Source organism: Branchiostoma floridae, chromosome 17, assembly GCF_000003815.2.
Source record: "Branchiostoma floridae strain S238N-H82 chromosome 17, Bfl_VNyyK, whole genome shotgun sequence".
In the NCBI taxonomy this organism is placed as follows: Eukaryota; Metazoa; Chordata; class Leptocardii; order Amphioxiformes; family Branchiostomatidae; genus Branchiostoma; species Branchiostoma floridae.
This window is the reverse complement of record NC_049995.1, coordinates 10823223-10846975: the sequence shown is the minus strand read 5'-3', so window position 1 is coordinate 10846975 and position 23753 is coordinate 10823223. Positions and strand designations below refer to the sequence as shown.

At 39.9% G+C, this 23753-nt stretch overlaps 2 protein-coding genes across 2 annotated transcripts in view; both read left to right on the top strand.

The window, feature by feature from the left end:
* LOC118404008 overlaps positions 1–10230 on the top strand; it is a 15331-nt gene extending 5101 nt beyond the window's left edge. The window contains exons 3-14 of the mRNA XM_035802916.1: positions 536–790; positions 1375–1464; positions 1920–2315; positions 2693–3190; positions 4570–4830; positions 5487–5747; positions 6167–6205; positions 6584–6856; positions 7089–7355; positions 7755–8027; positions 8457–8729; positions 9267–10230. Coding sequence (XP_035658809.1) covers positions 536–790; positions 1375–1464; positions 1920–2315; positions 2693–3190; positions 4570–4830; positions 5487–5747; positions 6167–6205; positions 6584–6856; positions 7089–7355; positions 7755–8027; positions 8457–8729; positions 9267–9574 — 3194 coding nt within the window. The 3' untranslated portion in view covers positions 9575–10230. The remainder of the gene's footprint in view (positions 1–535; positions 791–1374; positions 1465–1919; positions 2316–2692; positions 3191–4569; positions 4831–5486; positions 5748–6166; positions 6206–6583; positions 6857–7088; positions 7356–7754; positions 8028–8456; positions 8730–9266) is intronic.
* Positions 10231–11935: 1705 nt separating this feature from the next.
* LOC118404020 (sodium-coupled monocarboxylate transporter 1-like) lies at positions 11936–22433 on the top strand. Its single transcript, XM_035802945.1, has 15 exons — positions 11936–12040; positions 13057–13227; positions 13814–14014; positions 14627–14692; positions 14819–14870; positions 15202–15269; positions 15818–15972; positions 16637–16777; positions 17057–17186; positions 17711–17912; positions 18769–18923; positions 19627–19832; positions 20406–20506; positions 20906–21027; positions 21505–22433. The coding sequence occupies exons 2-15, from the start codon at positions 13078–13080 to the stop codon at positions 21652–21654; spliced, it is 1899 nt and encodes a 632-aa protein (XP_035658838.1). The 5' UTR covers positions 11936–12040; positions 13057–13077; the 3' UTR covers positions 21655–22433.
* The last annotated feature ends 1320 nt before the right edge of the window (positions 22434–23753 follow it).

Here is a 23753-nt window from a genome sequence, read left to right as displayed (position 1 = left end):
ATATCAATTGGCGCAAACCTGAGTATGTAGCTTTCATCATTATGCACATGAAAAACATAGTTTCATTGCAGTGGTATGTACCAAAGTGCTGTATTTTCTCATAGAAAAAGATAATATTAGGGGCAATAAAACTTGATGATGTCATCCATATGACCCAAACATATCAGAGTTAGAATTCTTTCCTGCCCATCTATCAAAATTCGTTAGGGCTCAATTCTTTGTTAATTCATTATTGAGAAAACAATGGAAGGTCAAAATGCCAATTTAGCCGATCCTGAAACCTTAATGTCCCAGAGAATTTGGCCTTAAGCATACCAGGTCACTATTATTACTGGTGATAACTGACTTTTTCTAAATCTAGGCTCTGCTTCCCATTGTTCCATGCAATAACCTCAATAAAGCACATGCACCCCAACTTTGGCAACAACTTGCAGCACCTTTTAAATTTGAAAGTTTTTAAAAGTGCATGCTTTAATCAAGAAATAAAATGCAGTATATTACAGTATATTTTACAATTTTCTTTATTGCTTTGCAGCTGTTGAAGCATGCTTTAATGTTGTGGTAAGAAATGCACGTCATCAGTGGAAGGAAGTCTCACGCATGCTAGGATTATCAGAACCAGATATTGCAGCCTTAGACAAGGAGCATCGAGGGGACACAACTGAATGCTGTCGCCAAGCCCTTAACCTGTGGGTGAGGGACAATGGGAGAGCAGCTACACCTGCTGCCTTGATGGAAGGTCTTGTCGCAGCCAGGTTTCAAAATGTTGCAGACCAAGTGGATGAGACATGTATGTAATATTTTCAAAGTTTTGCCACTCAGGTACATAAATAGTCAATGACAACAAAAAATTATGTAGATCATAACCCATAAAACTCTGTTTATGCTTAAACTACCTAGCCTGGTATCCAGCCGTATTATAGCTCCTGAGTCTCTTCTGTCCTCTCTATATAAAGTATTTGCAGAGACGACAGAAGAGACTCTGGAGCTATGATAAGGCTGGATACCAGGCTTCATGTAGTGCTGCAGCAATATATTAGGTGTCTCTGCTTACATGTACGGTCACAATCGTTAGGTGATTAGTACGATATTAATACACTGATAGTAATTCAGACTGTTTACAATGCAGTCCCATATGTAGAGTAGTAATATTATATTACATTTTATATATTACATATTAAATGAAAACATGTGTTGGTTTGACATTTTGTTTCTCAGTGTATACTCACATTACAGAATCTGTAAAGACCCAATATTGTTGTGCATTACCTACATGATTGTAAATTGGAGTTTATACACATTGTCAATGTTCCAGACACTGACAAATAAGTTGTTTCAGAATTTGCATTGATTTTTGTATGATATTCTTTTTAGGTATGAGGCCCCAAGAAGTAGCGAGCCTTCGCCAGACAAGGGGTCTGAAAGTCCAGGATGATACACCACTGGCTAAAAGACAGAAAACAGGTACATGTACATTTCTTTTTTCAATTAGTTTTATTAGGTCCATTGATTCATAATACATGAAATAAAATTAGAGCTGGATGGATACTTTACATTGTACAAGCCAGGGTGGATATTAGTGTAGATAGGCAATTTTATCATCAATAGAACAGTGATTGTTGATATAATCTTATCAAAATGTAATCTTTTGATTCTGCCAAATAAAATCAAAATTTTCACTGTTAAAACTTTCCATTGATTTTTTTTCATTCTTGGATAACTGTTGACAAATTAATGTTTATACATGTATACGTAGTATTTGTACAGAAACATAAAAAAAACGAAGTTAAATAAATCTAGCAATCAAAGTGCAATGCTGTCAACAGAAAAGCCAAACATGCATAACCAATCAATTCAACATTTTGACAGTCAAGACGATTAACATTCTTGACTACCAATTTTTTTTTTACCTTATTTAGGGCAGCTGGAGATCATTGTGGACGTGGAAGGAGAAATAGCAAGACTTAAAGTTCCCTTTGGCAGTAAGGGGCACACGTCGCTTCAACAGACTTTGACAATGGGGGGGTCTGTCTGTGCCATAAATGTAGATGCAGCAGTCAAGAAGCTAGAGACTGCGTACTCTGGTACTGTCGAGTCTGTACAGGAAGGCTGTCTTCTGTTCAGCTTCATTCCCTCTTCAAAAGCTAGCCTGGAGAAATTGTGGGAAAGTTATCAGTCAGGTGAACTAGACCAGCTTTTTCAGAAAACCCTCATACAAAGTTCCTGCAAGAAGGCTGTCCAGCTGAAGAGCTTCATCAGGAAGGAACAGTACCGCATCTGCAAGTTGAATGCACAGGATTTCACACAATGTGAAGGTACAGAAAAGACGATCACATTCTTTTCAATAAGCAAAGGGAAGAAAAATGAATGTTCTTCAGTGTGAAACTGATTGGTCAAAGGTTCTTAACTCTCACTTATGGACACAATGTTTTGTTATCTCAGTTCTCTTGATTTTAAATTCTCTGAATCTTACATTAAGTTGCCTTTTACCATTCACTCTGGTCTAGTCTCTATTATATAATTATGGAACCTCAGAAAGACAAAAAACATTACTCTTTATCCAAATTCGAAATCTAAGGACATAGAAATCTTGATAATTCATTTTTTTACTATTTCCAATTAATGATAATTTTTGCAAGACTTGGAATGCCAACTCTGACTCATTCTTTGTTTTATTTTGTTTGAAATCCAGGCCTTGTTGGACAGCTGTACCATCATGTTAAGAAGACTCGTCTTGCATTGGGAGACCGAGTGAGCACCACTATCCAGTCCCTGGACCTTGCCTCAACAGCCCTGCCCAGGTTCTCCTATATGCTGGCTCCAAACATTGGGCAACTTGTGAAGGAGGAGCATAGAGAGAAATTAGGGCGCCTGGAGTCAAGAGAAAGACAGCCGCTGATGCTGTCATCATCTTGGGTAGAGGCATGGGAGACACCATCAGAATTCAGTGAACTTGGTGAAGATGATGCAACTGTGCCTTTATCTGAAGTTTATTCAAGGAGTAGTGGTGGAGCAAAGGAAAGTGGCTATGAGTCACTTTCATCTGCTGCTAAGGGCAAGGGGTCTAGAACAGTAGCAGGACAAACCAGAAGACTTAGTGTTCAACGTGTTAGGAAAAAGAGCAGTGATGCTAAAGCTGAAACGCCCTTGTATTCAGTGTTCAGTTGGTTTCAAGCAGCACCAAAGCCAGGTAAGCTATAGATAATGACCTTCATACAGCACTACATGTACATGTAGTTGGTCTTGCATTGCTCTTTTAAGGCCACACTGACTTAATTTTATGGATGACATCCTCGCGCGCATCAGTTTTCACCTGTTCTTAAAAAAAATCACCTCCTCCGAGGCTCCATGTATGTCCGGAAATTGTGGAACCAAAAGGCCTGCATATGTCTGTTTGTTGTAAAACTCCCCCAAACGTGCTAATTTTGTAGTAAATTGTGCTTCTGCACAAGCGTCTTGCATTGCCACAAATTCAAAATCTGGCAATTTGACCATGATATGACTACTCCCAAAGCAGAGGTTAGGCTCCGGCTGTTTGTTTTTATTAACGTTTTTTAATAGTTTTTATCGGACTTTCTATTTCATACTGTTTTCTTGATGTCTCGCAGCCAAGAAGAAAACATTACAAAATAAACTTTAAGATGCCCAATAAGAATGCCTAAAAAAACGTCAAAACAGCTGGAGCCTAAGCTCTGCTTGTATAGTAAGATACGACAAACACATGTCCACCATCAAAATGCGTCAGCATCAAAGGAAGGCAATGTTGTCAAAAGGTTACCGTCGAGGGGATGTTACGTTTGCACAGTTGTACGAAAGACTGTCAACGGCCAGCGAGTAATTTTTTCCCAGTCAACTTCGAATTCAGAGAGACGTTCTATCTAGAACGATGAGAAAAATGAACGAGAGAGGAGTTGAGGTCAGTTTGATTTCCAAACCATGTATGTTGAGACTGCCCTTTAACTTATTCTTATCACAGTCATATATCATTCACAGTCCTTGGAACCATATACCTTCTAATAGTGTACTTATTTGATCATTCCTGTCAATATATTGAATATCGGTTACTCCAGCCGAGACTGCTACGATGATTTATACAACCTACATGTGCCCCCATTTAAACCCTTTTCTTTTGAGTGTGTTCTGTGGTTCAATTCATAATGGCAGCTTTGTGGTCCTGTGGTTTAGCAGTATTTTTTTTTATTTGCTGAATTTTTTTGTTTTTCGCCTGCACGTATTAGGTTGGGGGTCTCCAGAGGATGTAATCCATAAAATTACGTCAGTGTGGCCTAATGTACATGTAAATTGATATACAGTATTTGGCTTAAGAGCAAAATCCAGCTCCAACTCAATTACAAATTCCTTTGTCTGAAGATCATTGATGATACCCCTAAATCTCATACCCCCCCCCCCCAAAAAAAAAAGAACAGACAGTAACATGAAATGTGTCTAATAAAATGGAGTGCTTTAGAAGTTATCAGATAATATCATTGCAAGTTCCCAAAGTCCATGAGTAACATTTGAAGTTTTGAATACTGACTGAGAAAAGTGTGATATTATGTGTCTCAACAGTTCGACAACCAACAACGAGGGAATTGTTTCTGCTTTGCCGCAACCTGGGTGCCCAGTGGGAGCAGGTTGGTCAGCAGCTGGGGCTGGACCAGGACACGCTTGACCGCTGTGCTCTGGACAACAGGGACAGTCAGTGGGGACAGGTTCACGACATGCTGCTGACATGGATGGAAGAGTTCGAGGCTGAGGCTACTGTGAAGAAGTTGACAACAGCTCTTAAAGCAGCAGAAGTGGGAGTGAATCTCTACTCCTTCATCAGAGGTAAGGGCTGCCTTAAAAAGCAATTATAGTGATGAGTTCTTACTTGTAAGCTGTAGCCTGTGGCTGAATACAATGTGTTTGATATGGCCTGACAAAAGTTTGGTTACAAAACCAATGTTAACGGGGTGATGTTAAAAAGTTGTCTTGTTATGCATTCTTTTATATTTTATGAACAATTGGCCTTCTTGGTGTGCACATCGCCCCTCATTTATGCCAAATATATTCATGATGAAGGTCAAGTGTCTAATACATACATACGTATCATTAAGGTAGACATGGGTAGGGTCTGAATGAGTTTAGTGAGTACCATATTGTTGTACAAACACACATTGCATACATTGTGTACTTCGCCACATGAGAGATCCTGCAAAAGCTAGGCTGATTGTGTATTCGTTGATACATTAATCTATTGAAAAGTAACACTCCCTTCTAGAGTTAGGACTCCTTTAATTCACTGTGATGACATGTACACAATTCCACACAGAAACATACAATCATGAAGATGTACACAGTCATGTCTCTTCATACATGTACATGTAGATCATGTACATAACAGTATGCCAGCATTACATTTGAAAATTAAGCATTATACAATAGGCAATGATTTGGTAATATCATTGCCCAATTTCAAACTAACTGTTCTGACTGTTCCACAGTGCCATCAGCCTTGGAGTTGTGTCTCCTTGCCTGCGAGCTACAGTCGGTAAGACACTGGGAACAGGTGCTTACACAACTGGGTTTGACACAGGACGACATCAGTCATGCCAAGACAACTCATCCTGATAGCAAACTCAAACAGATCCAAACTGGACTGTTGAACTGGAGGGAGAAGTATGGTGTGGAAGCAACTGTGGACAAACTGTGTGAGGGCCTGACAAGTCGGAATGTTGACACAACACTCTTCCAGTTCCTGAAAGGTTTGCTTTGATTTTACTCAATGTGTCTCTATCTTAAATATACACAATTTGCAGACAAATGTTAACTCTATTAGTATATGTTAAAGAAGATTCAGATTATCACTCTCACTCATTCATTCAGTCCCGTAGCCGGTGGCCGTAGGGGCAGTCAGACTGTTCATAAAGTCTTTCCACTTCTGGCGGATTATTATGGAGCCTGATTCCAGTTAATTAGGCAGCCATCAAGACTTTTAGATGTACTGTAACGGTTACAGCAATGAATTGCATTTGTGCTCATGATGAGATTTAAAAAAGGAGAGATCTTTGATAATAGCGCAGAGTGTACAGACTTGCCATTCTCATGTCTTCATTTCAGATATCAACCATGCAAACATACAGATGTACATCATAAATGACATTTATCACTTTTTTCTGTTTAGATCCGTTTGAACGAGAACAAGCATACAAGTTTCTTGGCAGTAAGTTCTGAACCTTTGTCATTCTTTTGTTTTGATTCTCAATAAGATAATTCATTAAAGGTAAACTTAAAGTACCATATACAATGTTTTAGGTGATACATAATTATGTTACATGTTACGTAGTTAGCATTATTAGTCAAAGAGAGAAGTACTCGGAACAATTGAAATAAGGTAAGCTTATTGTTTTTTGTATTAAAGAAGCTATTTTTTTCTTTTCTTTTAAACTTTATGTATATGCCACTGCCAGAAGCTTTTGCAAAATGCAACAAGGACTTCTAAATTGTTGAGATATTATTACAAGTACAAATGCTGAACAGTACAGTACTGATATCTACAGGTGTGGTTGGAACAGCTAATCTGAATTTGTCATTTATTCAGCCCCTGCAGAGCAGCCCCCATCCATATACAACTTGCTGTGTGTGGCAGACCGACTTGGGCCTGAATGGGAAGGTACAGCTATCCAGCTTGGTGTCAACACAAAAGAGGTAGAAGAGTCTATGCACACCAAGCCTGCAAGCCCGACAGGTCTGGCATTTGCTGCTCTTTTGATGTGGAAGGACGCAGCTGGTGAAGAAGCTACTATGGAAAATCTGTTTGAAGCTCTCCGAACTCAAAGCAAGCATCTGATGCTTAATCTGCACACTCCATTCAGTAAGTTGCGTAGTACCATTAAGTTACTTTTAATAATTTAGAATGGAGTAGATGATAGATTGTAGTATCATTATATAATAAATTTGCTTTAATTTGCTATCATTTGGATAGAGTACTGTACATGTATCTTTAAGTTAGATGATTCTGAATGAGCTCACCTCATTTTTTATAGTACACACTCAGATTAGTATAGAAAAAGGTTCAAGTCTGTTTCTTTTTCTTTTCAATGCAGCAACCCAGATTGCTAGTGTGTATCAAATGGGAACTCTTGCTGGAAACCTCAGCTTGGAGGAATGTGAGTCTGTGTGTCTCCAGCTCGAACTTATGAGAGAAGAATTGGAAATCTGCAGAGAGAGCTACAGACTAGACGAACATGCCCAGAGGGTTGCCATACTTCTGAAGTGGCTGGAAAAGGCAGGGGACCAGGCCACACTGGATGCTTTGTGTGAAAGTCTTCATCATCAGAAAGTACCAATGGACAAGTATCACTTCCTCGTGGGTGAGTGATCCACTAGAAGCCAGTTAATTGCACAATGCACACTTCGATCAATTGCAGGAATCCCAAATCCCAAGCCAGTGTTCCTATTCACTCCATTGTTTAGTGACTAATAGCATTACTGCACAGCCCATCATCACACGTGCTGGATAACTGCACGGGAATTTGTAAAACATCATTGACAGATTGACTGAAAATGTGCGCTAAAAATTTTGGTAACTTACCTGTTTGTTTTTTTAAATGGAATCCATAATCAAGCCAGTGTTAAATGATGTCAAACAGGCCCTAGATTCATTACACAAAACTTAAAAAATAATATCATGATGTCAAAAGTGCACATTGTTAATAATATATTGAGGAAGCAAAGAAAAATTAGTCGTGTTATTCTGCATATTCTTCCAGACACATTCATACCTGTGACCAGTAGGTGGCAGTTGGAAATGCTTGCCAACAACCTCAGCAAGCAGACATGTAAGGATGTGAGTCTCAGGCTAGGAGTAACAGAAGAAGAAACAGAGACATGTCTGAAGATGTACCCAAAAGATGAACAAGCCCAGAAGGCTGCCATGCTCCTCAAGTGGCACAAAAAGGCCGGTGAGATGGCTACATTGGACAAGCTGTGTGAGGGTCTCTATCAGGAGGGTGTACCTGTGGACAAATACTGCTTCATACATGGTGAGTTCTAATGGTTTTCAAAATGAAGAGGACTATATTTCTGTAATGTTTACTATCTGTAGGCATGTTTGTATGCTTACATGTATAACCATAATTATAACCATTGCCCCTACAGACAGTCAACCTTTAGGGAAAATTTGATGCAGTGATTCAAGCAGCTTGGTGCATGAAATATTGTGTCACCATTGTCTATAGAGCTGTTTGTAATATGTATTGTTTCATTTAACCTGTCAGTGATCAGTCTTTCAGTTGCATTGTAACAACCATGGCAGGTTATTCTTTGGTTCTTAAAAGAAGGGTTAATGACTCACGCCAAAGTGTATATGGTATCATAAGGCATCACGACATTGGGTCCTTCTGATTGGTCAGCATCGCCTGGCTATATGATAATTCAGGATAAAATGTACTGAAACTGTCCATTTTCTTTAGTTTCACCAGAATCACTTGTGAGTGTGTGGCAGCTGGGAACTCTTGCTAACAAGCTGGAGAGGCGACTTTGTGAGGCTGTTTGTCTCCGACTGGGGCTGACAAAGGCTGAGGTGCAGGCCTGTTACCACAGGTTCAAGCGAGATGAACATGCCAAGAAGGCTGCCATGCTACTACTTTGGCTCGACAAGTCTGGCAATCAGGCTTCCATTGGCAAACTGTGTGAAAGTCTTTACCATGAAGGTGTTACTGTGGACAACTATCGCTTCATTTTTGGTGAGTCTCTTACTAATAGATGCGTGCCACTCTATCTAATAGATAGTAATATATCAGATATAATAATATTATGAACTTTATTGCTCAGCAATTTTACACCATATTCAAAGTACATTGTATGGCTTTAATGCAAAAAGAGACTGCCCTATATGATAACCTACTTGTGAAAACATTAATAACTAGTTACAAAGAGGATACAGTGAATATAGTGAACACTGAACCATAAAAAATCATACCTCCACGATGTTGATTCTAGCCACCTTGATTCTTAACTAGATTAAACGGTGACCACAATGCATACCTGTCATTTTTGCAATCCTCCACTGCCAGTGACAGCTATGTTTTCAACTTATGCTGGTATAGTTCTAACATGAAAGTTATAACACAAAAATATTGACATTATAATCTCATAGTCATAGAATACGTACAGGCACTGATCTCCAACAACTATGTTACACAGATATGATTGACGAATTATGGACAAAATCTTTGACAACATCCACTTGTCACTATTTACACTTGTCTGATGTTTTACAGACACAACAGCACGGCTATCAACACAGACTGAGTTGAAAAGGCTTGCCCTGAACCTGACGTCAGACCCTTATGCGTCCCGTGTAGTAGAAGCACTGGGTTTCTTGAAGCAGGATATGGAAGACTTGCAAAAGAAATACCCAGGTAATACATTTGAACAGATTGACGCCATGCTGTTCCAGTGGCAAAAGAAGTCTGGTCATGAAGCTACAGCATTCAGGCTGTGTCAAGTTCTGCACCAGGTGGGGATTGGACCAGACAAGTACCACCACCTTTGCTATGAGCAACCTCTATTGATGGACTGGATTTAAAGTCTTTTTTTTTTTAAATTTAGTAGTACTTGAAGTTCAACTCAAAACAAGGCTCATAAGGTGCGTTTGGGGTTACAGTACTGGATTCTGAAGAAAGATATTTGCTTATTCTTGTCTTGAAAAGTTTTAGATTGTACTACACGGGAAGCAATTCTGTGGAAGCTTGTTCATAATGATGTAGTTCTAGGAAAGAAGGTGTAGATGACTTAGAAGGCTTAATAATTCAAAGTCGAAGAGTAAACTTTATTGCTTGAGACAGACAGAACTAATGAGAACCGAATAATCTTTGTAGTACATGGTCATTTTTTAGACAAAGTTGTTGTATGATCTTAAAAACTACTACCTTGTACAATGTACATACTATCTTATCAGGCCAATTAGTTGATGTAATTTACAGAAAATTGACTGTTGATCAAGTAGCAAACTTCTCAGATATACATATTTTTGCTGCAGTTTTTGCTACATGTTCATTACTTATTAATAAGAATTGTGTTTCTAACCTTTCTAGTTATGTTGATTACAGATATTAACTAGGTGTTTAAGTTTAAGGTGGTAGAGCAGGGCTCTAGCCAGCTCAAGATTTTTTTCCGTCAGCCAATTCCCATTGTCGCGAAAACACTATTCCAGGAGTTAGAGGGACTGAACTGAGATATTGAAAAACGGGTTTTTAATGAGATTATCGTATGCAAAAGTGCACCGGCACACATTATCAACAATCATAACAATAGCAAAACAAACAGTGTGTGACTTTTACGGTCGTGGACAGCGTCCCCAAGCCGCCTGTAGCTTCCACCAAGGATTTTTCTTTCTCCGTCAAGGTTGAAGGATTGGTTTTAAAATTTTTCCGGCACACGCAGCAAATTTCCGTCGATTGACGGAAAAACGGACGCTGGCGAGAGCCCTGTGGTAGAGGTATATGAAATAAAACTCTGTAATATTGGCAGTAGGTATCAATGGATAGTTTTCACAACAAGCTCTTTTATATAACTGGGATTGACATTCAGTAGGATGATTAGCATTCCATTGCTTTGTTAGTATAGTGTATCTAGTTTGGACATTGCTGGTTTTGCTTATCATCACAATTTGTGTTTGGTAAGTAGTAAGATGATGTCATCACTTTTTATACAACATTTTCACATATTCTGTGGTATATTGTAATTAAATTTTGCACTTGGGTACTAAGGATTCAGCAAAGTTCATAGTGGATTATCAATTGATCGAAATTCTAGGTTGTATTCTCTTTACATGGTATGAAGATTGTGATGCTAGTCAATGAAACACTCAATCCTAATGTTTTAAGAATAATTGTCACTCATATTCAGTGCAATTCAGCATACTTTAGACTAGAGTACACACTCAACAGAGGGCCAAGTATCTCAGTTATTTTTACGTTTCTGCATTTTGCATGATGTAACTGGAATGTATGAGTCAATCATAAAGTATCTGAAAGAGAAATACATGCTTATTAAATTTGTTAAATAATATAACCATGATAGTGAGTGTGATGACATATTAAAGAAAGGAAGGTCATAATGAAGATTTTGTGACAAATTATGTGACTTACTATAGGATGTCATGTGAGCTATCAGTAATGAAATACCACATATAAAATGATGAAACTCTAGGATTCTAACCTATAACTGGATTCAGTCTCTTCTTGACTTAGCGTTATGGAAGTAATTTGGGTTGGTCTCAATAAGAATAGAAGAGAATGTATTTTCGTGCAGCACGTTTTGTTTATGACATTGTATAGCTTATGTAACAGTTATACCCTTGGAAAACTCCCCGGAGCGCTAATAGGAGATCGGCGGGCCTGACTGTCTTGGGCCACCGAATAAACTGTCCTAGCTGCCCGATTCTGGCTGGTCCCCAGGGTACAGATACTGATTAAGCAGAGATCTTCATGGTATGCGGATTACATGTACAGATCTGAACGAACAAGGCCAATTACTATATTTGGTTTTGTAACCATTGCGAGGTTTCCACAAATCAGGTACAAAATGTCAACAGCAGTATATTATTAAGACAGGAAGGCGGCTGGGGCCATTAATCCAGTCATCAAGGCCAGTCAAAAAATCGTATTGTTGTAAAAATGGAAAGTCACCAATGACTCAGCTGTCACTTAATTTGAGCCTACAGTGTAGGCCATGAAGTTACTCAAATGAATTGTCAGCACCTAATTCTTTCTTTTGTCACTAGATCACCAAACCGTCTTATGTCACTGTGTGACAATACCCTCCTTTATGTACAAGTCATGTTGATTTTGCTCTCAAACTGCGGGTGACAAGTGAAAAGAACCTCATCACAAATTTTAATGATTAACCTTATGCAAAGTCATTTACCCTATCAGAACTTACCAAACACTGTGACCCTTGGAAAGTTCACAGTGACACACAAATACCGGTTGTAGGGTGAAGGTAGGCTTGAGGGCCGGAGTCTGGCTGATCTTTCTGTTCAAGCCTACAGGTAAGCTCCTAGCTTTTTGGAACCGTTAACCTATATGTCATCCAAATGCTGGCACAGTGTTTCCATGCTACACAACTTGGCTTCAAAATGTGTTTGTACCGTAGTTAAATCATAACGAGCTAGGTTTAGGACCTCGGGTCATACATTGATATATCTAATAGACATTCATCTTTTGTAAACGTTTACCTGTTCTTTTTACCTGGATCTGGACTTAATATTATGTAATACTAAGTATATAACAATGATAGTTTGCAAGCCAGGCTGGTAGAATGTAGATACTTGAGCGATAAGAACAGATTTGACAGTTTATAGTATAGACGTTGAAACACTGTGAGTATGCTCGATATCTACGATAAATACGTGCTACAAAGTTTGTCAAGCAAACACTATCCTGATCTTTTGCAATCCCTTGGACAAAACTTGTAGTTACCACTTCATTATGAAAGTAGTGATACTGTGAACACATTTCTAGTTAAATCAATAGGACATTGTCATTTCTATCATTTAAGTCTATTTCAAATGTCATCAAACTGCCCCTGTCACACCTTGACTTCTGACGTATTTGTTGATCGACAAAAAGTCAACTAAGTATACTGAAAAAATGGCCAAAGGGCAGCTTAAAATGTACCCCATCCGGTTGAACGGGAATCTGCGAACATCGGCCGATCTCAAAAATCGCACGATGATCGACAGAACACTGGGCGTATTGCTGCCGAAAATGTGATTTAGAGCTCACAGACTCGATTTTCCTACTGTGTGAGTGAGGCATTAGATTTAGCCTCCATAGCAGGCTCTTTGGACCCTTTGTCGTCTTCTTTTGGCTCATACTCTTGCTGGCCATTTCTTTCTGTACTGGGCCATTTGTGTCGCCGACCCAAAGACGGCACAAACGACCCAGTACAAAAAGAAATGGCCAGCAAGAGTGTAAAGTGAGCAAAAGAAAATAAAAGAAGAAAGGCCCAGAGAGCCTGCAATGGAGACTACAGTAGACTTAACTCAGACATTATTTGTTCTAGTCTGGATTTCCTGAGATCACCATGGACAACGATCTGGAGACTCGCTACTTCGGTGTGTGGGACTATGTCGTGTTCGGAGTCATGCTGTGTGTGTCGGCTAGTATTGGACTGTACTACGCATGCACGGGGGGACGGCAGCGCACGCAGAAGGAATTCCTCATGGCTGACAAGGTAGGAAAATGTTACAGGAAGTTGATTTATATGACGTCATTTCAGTCGTGATGGGGGGGGGGGGTAGAGGCTTAGTCACGTATGTGGCCGCATCTTTCCCATTGCAGTTTCACCTGGCAATGAAAATTGGTTCCAAAAGACCGATTTGATTGCCCCGTCAACCTCCCTCAGAACGTAGAGATGGACAAATAAAAACATGAAAATGCAAATATTTGACGGATTTGACCAGCCACTCTCCCATAGAGTAGAACCATTAAGTGTCTGAGGCTTTCATAGGTTGAAATGCTAATTGTAAAGAAGGGAGCAGAGCCAGTATGAAAAAGTGGGCAGATAGTTGTTATTGGTTATTTATGAAAAACCGTAATCTTACATAGTGTACCTTTAAGTCCATGTCAGTAGTACCGGGAACCATATTCTTACATAGTGTACCTTTAAGTCCATGTCAGTAGTACCGGGAACCATATTCTTACATAATGTACCTTTAAGTCCATGTTAGTAGTACCGGTGGCCATAATCTTACATAGTCTACCTTTAAGTCCATGTCTGTAGTACCGGTGGCCACGATCTTACATAGTGTACCTTTAAGTCCATGTCAGTAGTACCAGTGGCCATGTCTCTGCTGGCTTCCTTCATCTCTGCCATCACCGTGTTGGGAACCCCCGCGGAGATCTACTCTAACGGCACCATGTTCTGGAATTACGTGGTCGCCTACACCATCACCATACTGCTGGTGGCGAGGCTCTTCATCCCGACCTTCTACAGGCTGGGACTCACCAGCACATATGAGGTTCGTTCAACCATATGTATGTGAAAATTGACCAAGATTGTAGAATATATATTCCCATACCCGAAGTAGCGAAGTTCTTATTCGTTATAAGGCAGAGATAATGAATTCCACGGAGAATGTATTGTGTAAAATTCTTGCCATGGGTGCATTCCTTATTATAAATATAACGTTCAAACCAAACCAGGCCCTACTATAAAGACGGCTCACCCCTGTGGCGTCGCCAAAAATGGCGATCGTTTGTGTCTAATATATATTACCATACCTGAAATAGCGAATTTCTTATGAGCTATAAGGTAGAGGAAAAGAATCCCATATGGAATGTATTTGTAAAATTCTTGCCAAGGGTACATTCCTTATAATGTTCAAATCGGGCCCTACTATAAGGCTTGCCCCTGTGGCGTCGCCAAAAATGAAGATCTTTGTGTCAAAGTGTCACCAGTGGAGTTTCAAAAGTGCTGATAGCACGACTAGTACCTCAAAGCCATCATATCATGTAGTTCCCCCTTCCATCCCTATTGTGGCGACAGTCAATGATGTAGACATGCTATATGTTTATAGAAACTAGAAATAAATTACTTTAATACATAATACACGTTTTTCTTCGTTTTACAGTATCTGGAGATACGATTCTCCAAAATTGTACGTTTGGTCTGCACGGTCCTCTTCATGGCCAATATGGTGAGTTTTCATTTCCATATCAAGACTCGTCTCAGTTCATAGTTCTCATTTTCAATTTTAATTAAAGTGAAACAATTTAAAAGTGGTTGAACAAGTCTGATTCAGCATTTTTCTTTCCTACCCCAGCTCCTGTACATGGGACTTGTACTGTATGTGCCTTCTCTGGCTCTTAATGCAGGTGAGTGTACAAGAACGAAAGATAGCAACTACTTGGTGTTTAAAGATATGCTTTTGAACTTGTGCAGACATAAAATTGAAAACATGAATTAACGTTATATTCTACTAAGTTCATTTGACTTTCCGTCGCTTCATTGTGAGGTGAAAGGTATAATTACATAGGAACAGTATGATATATTTTACAATCAAAGGTTTGTATAATAAACTCATTACTTTGACATTGGGAACAGAGTTTGTTTGTTTTACTTCAAATTACGTAATACTATGAAGTGGGAGAAATATAGGTTGTATCAGTTTATTATGAATGTGTTGTTTCTGTTTTAAAATTGTAGTAACTGGCTTGACGCTGTGGGGCGCGGTGGTGGCTGTGGGCGTGGTCTGCACCTTTTACACAACACTTGTGAGTTGTGCAAACGTCATTTTCGTCGTATGTCGTCATGAGATTTTTGCTCCGGTCTGAATTTTCAAGCAGACTTCGACAGAACAAAGACATATATACGACTACTCAACAGGGCATCTACGTGGCTACTTGAATAGAGTAGAGTAGCTGTTTTTTTTTACATATGCTACTTATGTCGGTAAGACTGACAGGAAGTTAGGTCAAAGGTTCCAGAAAGATCCCAGAATATGTGTTATCTCATTTCCTGTCTTCAACTTCTGCATTAGCCTGGGTTCAATCCGGGTGGTAGTTCGCTCATTTGCTCAATGTCAGAGCAGAAGCGACTGTATATAGTGTATAATTAACGCCGGAGCAAGGTACTTTCCGGATGGTACCCAGGCTACTTCTGCATAAGTTTATTGCCTTATTAGTCTTAAGAGGAAGTGGGAAATGTATTATACAAGATCAGCAAGAAATGCCCACTAATGAATAAAAAAAGAAAATGGATCAAAACTAAGAATAGTTCACGTAGATATAAGATCTTCAATTTCTTGATTTCTCCTTTCCAGGGCGGTATGAAGGCTGTGATGTGGACCGACACGTTCCAGGTGGTAGTGATGGTGGCGGGGTTTCTCGCCGTCATTATCCAGGGGACCATGGATGTGGGAGGACTGGCGCGAGTCTGGGAACTCAACCAGCAGGGACAGAGACTGGAGTTCTTCAAGTAAGGGTCGATTTACACCCTCCACGCTTTAACCAGCATGACGTTTAACCGTCGATTGTCTAACAAGGGTCGTATGGCGGTATTTTCACAAACCGACGTGCGGTTCTGTGTCTAAAGACAAACCGTCACCGGAGACGGTAGTAGGAGGTCGTGGATCATATGCAGATGTGCTAACAAGCCCGTAGCAATGGAAAGATGTTTTTTTCGTCATCTAAGAAACTCTTTCCAATATACACGAGGCTCATCGAAACCGGGCTGAAGTTTCAACTTTAATGAGCATGTACTGTAGCTAGCCAGTCAATCAATCATAGAATTGCCTAAATGTTAAATCATGAATTTAAGGTAAGGCAGATTCTCTGATTGCCTCACTGCTCTTGTCAAACAATCAAGTAAGAAAAAAAAAACATCCTTCATGTTAAAATCAGTGTTCATACTGATTTCTACCAACACATAAACGCTTGGGGTAGCATGAAGCGTGACGTCAGCAACGGGTCAAAGGTGCCCGGTAGTTGGTATCGGCCCCCGTCTCGGGATGGTTGATGAGCTTTATAATGTAGATTACCTCTTTCATCTCTCTATGGAAATTATTTTGTTCGGATCGAGACCAAAATGCTAGATTGCCCCAAAACCTGCCTGAAGATTCATTCTTAGATTCTGTTTCCAGTTTTGACCCCGACCCGCGGATCCGCCACTCGTCCTGGAACGTGGTGGTGGGAGGAACGTTCATCTGGCTGGCTGTGTACGGGGTGAACCAGGCACAGGTGCAGCGGTACCTCAGCTGTCCTTCCGTCAAGAAGGCGCAGATGTGAGTCCTTACATTAGTCAATTTTGACACGGGTGGCATTAAACGAAGATGACAATTGGGAGAACAATCTGGTAACAGAGTCCACAAGGTCACAAAACAGCGAAAGTTTTTACTTTGGCATACAGAATCAGAATGAGAATCAGATAGGTGTAATTGAGTAATTACATTACGTGGGAGAGTTTCAAAGGTGATTAAAGTGTAATTCAAGTTCACATATTTTACGTTTGTGCGTTAAACTTGATAGTTATACTTGTGAACGTTTTGTTCCACGTGTAACAGCGCCATCTTGTGGAACATCCCGGGACTGTCGATCCTGGTGTCCTTCGCCTGTGTGAGCGGACTGGTGATGTACGCACGGTACCACGACTGCGACCCCAAGCTAATGGGCTACATAGACAACTCGGACCAGGTAAAGTAGAGCATTCACAATCTTATCAGAAGAATCCAATTGTAGTGTAGTGCATACTACTTAAGGGGTTGGCCCTGCCTTCAAAACACACAGTCAATAAATATGTGTGTATGCATCACACAAACAAGATAAGGCTTGTTTCTTTGAGACAAACAAAACGCAATAACTTGGTGATGTGTCAATACTTGATGGTAAACGTAGGAGTACAGGTTTATTCGATAAATTCGACTGGCCGATTCTGCCAGATCGCAATCTCTATTCTAACAGAACAGAGACGGGTACGGTGGGAGTTATAAACATCCTGGCACGTTTGACCAAATTATGGCGTCACAAGTCCAGTGTTGATAAGATCACGTGTCTGTAACCCTTGTGAGTTTAGGATTGAAGTGATTGGTTATCAGTATTGATCCTGAAGTAGTCGTTGAAAATTTGTATACACTTTTGTGTTGGAAGAAAGTTTAGCATTGTACTATATAAAAGGCATTGAAGCTACGAGCCTATCTCAATAATTATGTGTTTCACAGATGATGCCGTACTTTGTGATGGACATCCTGGGTAAGTTTCCCGGTATGCCCGGTCTCTTCACGGCCTGTGTGTTCAGCGGGGCGCTCAGCACCATGTCCTCGGGCCTGAACGCGCTCGCCGCCGTGGCGCTGGAGGACTTCGTCAAGCCCTGCTTCCCCAACCTCACCGATCTCAAGTACACCTGGATATCTAAGGGTCTTGGTAAGTTATGACATTCAATGGATACAGGGTATGATACATACAAACAACAACAACAACAACAAGATCTAAATTGGTAACCCTAGCGACCTGGTACATACTAGTGCTTGTGTAGGTCTAGCACAGAGGCGAGTATCATCGGCCCATGCGCATGATCACTTCCTGACTGTCTACAATATTGGGACGGAGCCAAATCAGACTAAGCCTTCCAATTCTTCAAGTATCTTACTACACAATTTCCTTCTGATATCATGACAAACTTCCGATCCACTGTGCAATAATCACATAACTGTGGGTTTCTACCAAACAGACCGAAAAAGGATAAAATATTCAAACAAACAAATGAAATAAACACAGAGTTCACATAAAACTTACTGTAATACAAACCGGATGTAAAGTTAGAAAGTGGCAGAAATACACGTTTGAACAACTTGGATTGTAGTCCAACGTATTAAAAGTATAAGTTAGAAGCACACCGTCTTTGGTTATATATAGCTCTTTACTATTGTAATAAGCTATTGCGTAGACTTGATTTCTTATACATGTACTGCACTAGAACTTGCCATATACTAGTATTGTACCCCTTGCAGTTGTTGTGCAATAAAGATTAATTGATTGGATAGATCATTCTTTTACACAACCAGTAAGTACTCACTTTGCTTACGTTTAGACGTCTCTCAGACACCTTACTCAGAGCTTCTAACCTCTGTTCTGCACAATCCCAAACTTGGCTAAACTTGCATCCCCCCCTCGTCGTAAAACGTAAGCAAAGTAAGAACATACTGGCTGTGTAAAAGAATTCACCTATATACTATACTCTACCAATGAAATTATTTTGGGAAATGATTGATTGTTTCAGCGATGTTGTTCGGCTGCTCCATGATCATGATGTCGTACATCGCGTCCCTGATGGGTCCGGTGGTTCAGGCGTCTCTCAGTATATTCGGCATGGTGGGAGGGCCCATATTCGGCATCTTCACCCTGGGGATGTTCTTCCCGTGCGCTAACAAATGGGTACGTTAACGTTTAGTTTTGGTTTACTACCTTTTTCAGTTGACGTTTTCCTCTCTCTCTCTCTCTCTCTCTCTCTCTCACTCTCTCTTCCGGCCTTTCTTTCTCTCTCTCTGTGTCTCTCTCTTTGTTTGTTTGTTTGTGTGTGTGTGAACGTTTATACGTGTCTGTGTTCATATATGAGTAGCATTGAAAAAACATGTATTTCTCATACGTTTTGACAAACCAACAATATTATTGCTAAACCCATATAGTCCTACATTTGCACCATATTACCATGAAGCGAGAAGATGCCAAACTTCTATACTAGAATTATGATTCTACATATATGCTTTGTCTTTGTTGTAACCTGTACTTTGCTCAGAAATATACAATAAAGGACTTCATTCATTGTACATGTATGCATGTATGTGTGCATTTAAAGGCACCAGTGCGGCACAGCGGTGTTCTTTTACTGCGGCACTTGTGTTATTTTCGCCGATGTTGTATAATTCAGATATTGCGTAATACGTAAGAAGACTTAGAAGACAACAAAATACACAAAACGCAAGAAAATTCGTTCTTTATCTCTTAATTTCATTGAGTAATCTTCGAACCCCGCAGTGCAGCACCAGTGCCCCAAGTGCAGCGAGACACCACCTTTTATATGCCTTTCAAGTCCGTTAACAGAGTTGCTCGCAACACTACATTGTATATTCTAACACAGGGAGGGTTGGTAGGCCTTCTGACCAGCCTTGCCATGACCCTATGGGTCGGGATGGGCGGGATCGTGTGGCCGAGGGCCCGCTGGATGCCACCCGTGTCCACCGAGGGCTGTCCCTCGGCCAACGTCACAGCAAACTTCACCACGGCAGCCATGACAACCGCACTCTATGACGTCACCTCTATGGCCGGACCCACTGACAATGGCTAGTGAGCATCTTTATCACTTTTATTGTGTTGCGATTTTGAAGTCGTGTTTGGCGAAAGTGACACCTACAGTAACAGTTACAAAATTTGGGTCAGTAGCATAGATATTAATACATTACTGCTAGCCATGTGCTTCTTTTGCAAAACAAAGCATTCAAATTCGTGACAAAAGCGAAGACAGTTGTACACATGTATGGCAACAATATCAAAGCAGTAATACAGTTACTCTAGTCTATTCCAAGACTTATCATTACATGAATATGGGTGTAATGGCGGATTGACATGATTGTGTAAGGGCTCGCTTAGCGTTTCTGTGGTGTGATACAATCACTCTTTTGTATAGAGCTAAAATGTATTGGCGTAAGAAAGTATATATGAAGTCGGGACATGACATAAGTAGATTTTATTTTATTTCACGTATTCGGTTCTATGAAATGAAATACAGCCAGGGCTGCCCAACTAAACTAGCTGAAGGCTTTTATCAAGTAGATTAAAAATGTCCGTGCCTTTCTTTGGCACGGGTTTACTAAGTGAATGGCGCCCTAAAGACTTCAAAGTACTGAATTTTTTTTGCAGCCCACCCGAAGCAGTGTTTTACGAGTTGTCCTACACATTACTGGGAGCCTTCGCAACTGTCGTCTGTATCGTCGTTGGTCTTCTGGTCAGTCTCGTCACAGGTGATGAAAGTCAAAACTTTAAAAAAGATTACATGAGCTGTGTCTTTGAGCAAAACTACCATATCTAAATCAATATTATGACTAAGGATACTTCTACCATAATCAGTATGATTTTGAGTATCAAACATTGGAGCAACCATTGCATAATGCATATCTTTGGATGATTTGATAATGATAATGTTGACTATGATGATGAGCAGTGGCAGTAATGATAAGTGATGATAGCACGATGAATAGTTTAAACATTTTTTATTGACATAAAACTTGGACTGCTTGATATGCATTTTCATTTGATGCATTCATTGATTTTCAACTTTTTTTCTAATGAAAAAAAAGAGCTGTACTTTATATGTAACTTGCTTTGCATTGATTTTCTTGAGTGTCGTTCATATTTTGCAGGACCACAGAAGCCAGAGGAACTTGACCCCAAACTGACCATCCCGATTTGCGAGGCGCTGTTTTGCTTCCTGCCCAACAGTTGGCTGAAGTGTCTGCGCTGTGGAGTCCGACAACAAGAGAAAGTAGGTTTACAATAATCTTTCGAAAATCAAACTCCTCCTCCAAGTACATGTTCGGATAGACACCGTTGTTAATCCTGGATGGGTCCTGCTGAATAGCTGTTTTGGAAATCACAGGCAGATAGTTCTGCCTGCGACCTTTCCGGGACATCCCATGTTGGACTCATGGCCTACTTTGCGATGACGACCTATTTGGGATGCAACATCTGCTCCACAATCAGAACTTGTTAGCTCTTGAACTGCACGCTTCTTTAGCAAGACTTTTCTCGGAATTTTTCTCTGCAGTTGGATTTAGAACCCTCACGAGGATGGGGAGGAGCATCCAGTATTGCCATGACGAAGGTAACGGACCAACAGGTTGGGTTGAAACAAAGCAATTATTTGCAAGAGCGCTTTGCAACTTACAAAGGTGAAACGCAAAGTAGAGAGCTGAAGATAAATACAATATGAAAACTGGCTCTCTTTCTGTCTCAACTACAGGAGGAAGACACGACTGTAAACATGACTGTCGTCGAGAATCCGTCGTTCCTATCTGAGAAGGAAGGGACCAAGAACAGCGAAGAGCCGGATCTACCTGACCGACAGAGAGATGATAAAGTGAATGAAATCGAAACAGCCACTTTCTTATAAGTGATAGAACTAGGGGTAGGTATGGGTACGATAAAAACGTTACTTTTTTCTTATTGCACCGGTCCGGAAAACCCACCCCATTTGTAATAGACATCACAGGGTCATTGGGATAGGCTACTTATTCACAGGGAAGTATTGTTTTCTTCTGTTTTTACGTTTACAGTTATATATTTTTTATGATAGTCACGTACACTGTAGGGTGACAGACAGTGAGCAATGGCCACATTTAATGCTAATAAAGAATATTCGAAATGATTACAATTAATCACGACATATCAAATACAATTTCACAGAGGCGTGAAAAATTCAATGTTTCGTCTTCAGTGAAGCCTTTAGTTCTTCTTTATGCAGATGATGTTAATGGCAACATAAATTCTATTTTTAACCGATAATAAAATTAATGCTCCACACAATTTAAATGGTGTAAGCAGCCCGTTTCCTTTGTCATCGTTATTTGATAGCAGGGATTTATACAGTGTAAAAAATCTACCTTACCGAAATGAATAGATACAGGATGTATAGCAAAGCTTAAGGTTGCAAGCGGTAAAGAAAGGCATTCATACGTGTGGGAGACAATAAAGAAGTTGAAAAGTTCAGCTACTGATTTTCACATAATCTCTTTGTGCTAAATCGTCGCGACATATGCAGAAGTATGTATAATCGAGAGTAATATGTTATTTGCAAAACCTATATAACATCATGTGTGTTATTGAATGCTTAAACTTGCACTTGAATCTGAGGCCCACAGAATTAAACTCTTCTTCTTATTTACTCTTCAATTCCGTCACATTTTGTCAGTTATTTTTGGGGGTAGTTTTTTGTGTTATATAGGATATGGTTATCCCGGACAAAACTTTGCGGTTTTACTAAGAAATTCAAGTAACAAAAGTAACGCACATTTTGTTTAAGATTCTGGAAGATCCATAGTATGGGGTCACTTTGCGGTTACCGAAGGGTTCGCTTACCGGTTTCGCCAAGGGGAAACTTCATTCGCTTTCGAGCCTTGTAGAAAAGTAAGGAAGTAATTTTTACTACTCAAATTGTTTTGTGCCTACTTCTTCTTGGTTTAACTATGAAATTCAAGTAACAAAAGCAACGCACATTTTGTTTAAAATTCTGCAAGTTCCATCGTATGGGGTCACTTTGCGGTTACCGAAGGGTTCGCTTAGCGGTTTCGCCAAGGGGAAACTTCATTCGCTTTCGAGCCTTGTAGAAAAGTAAGGAAGTAATTTTTACTACTCAAATTGTTTTGTGCCTACTTCTTCTTGGTTAAACTATGAAATTCAAGTAACAAAAGCAACGCACATTTTGTTTAAGATTCTGGAAGTTCCATCGTATGGGGTCACTTTGCGGTTACCGAAGGGTTCGCTTAGCGGTTTCGCCAAGGGGAAACTTCATTCGCTTTCGAGCTTTGTAGAAAAGTAAGGAAGTAATTTTTACTACTCAAATTGTTTTGTGCCTACTTCTTCTTGGTTTTAGTATGAAATTCAAGTAACAAAAGTAAAGCACATTTTGTTTAAGATTCTGGAAGTTCCATCGTATGGGGTCACTTTGTGGTTACCGAAGGGTTCGCTTAGCGGGTTCGATAAGGGGAAACTTCATTCGCTTTCGAGCCTTGTAGAAAAGTAAGGAAGTAATTTTTACTACTCAAATTGTTGTGTGCCTACTTCTTCTTGGTTTTACTATGAAATTCAAGTAACAAAAGTAACGCACATTTTGTTTAAAATTCTGGAAGTTCCATCGTATGAGGTCACTTTGTGGTTACCGAAGGGTTCGCTTAGCGGTTTCGCTAAGGGGAAACTTCATTCGCTTTCGAGCCTTGTAGAAAAGCAAGGAAGTATATTTTACTACTCAAATTGTTTTGTGCCTACTTCTTCTTGGTTTAACTATGAAATTCAAGTAACAAAAGTAACGCACATTTTGTTTAAGATTCTGGAAGTTCCATCGTATGGGGTCACTTTGCGGTTACCGAAGGGTTCGCTTAGCGGTTTCGCCAAGGGGAAACTTCATTCGCTTTCGAGCTTTGTAGAAAAGTAAGGAAGTAATTTTTACTACTCAAATTGTTTTGTGCCTACTTCTTCTTGGTTTTACTATGAAAT

What these genes read in the sequence shown, in the direction of transcription:
- LOC118404020 (XM_035802945.1), top strand. Translation starts at nt 13,078, where the DNA reads ATGGACAACGATCTGGAGACTCGCTACTTCGGTGTGTGGGACTATGTC. An exon ending in AATTCCTCATGGCTGACAAG is followed by an intron (nt 13,228 to 13,813) that starts GTAGGAAAATGT and finishes TGTACCTTTAAG; the next exon opens with TCCATGTCAGTAGTACCAGT. An exon ending in GAGTCCGACAACAAGAGAAA is followed by an intron (nt 21,028 to 21,504) that starts GTAGGTTTACAA and finishes TCTCAACTACAG; the next exon opens with GAGGAAGACACGACTGTAAA.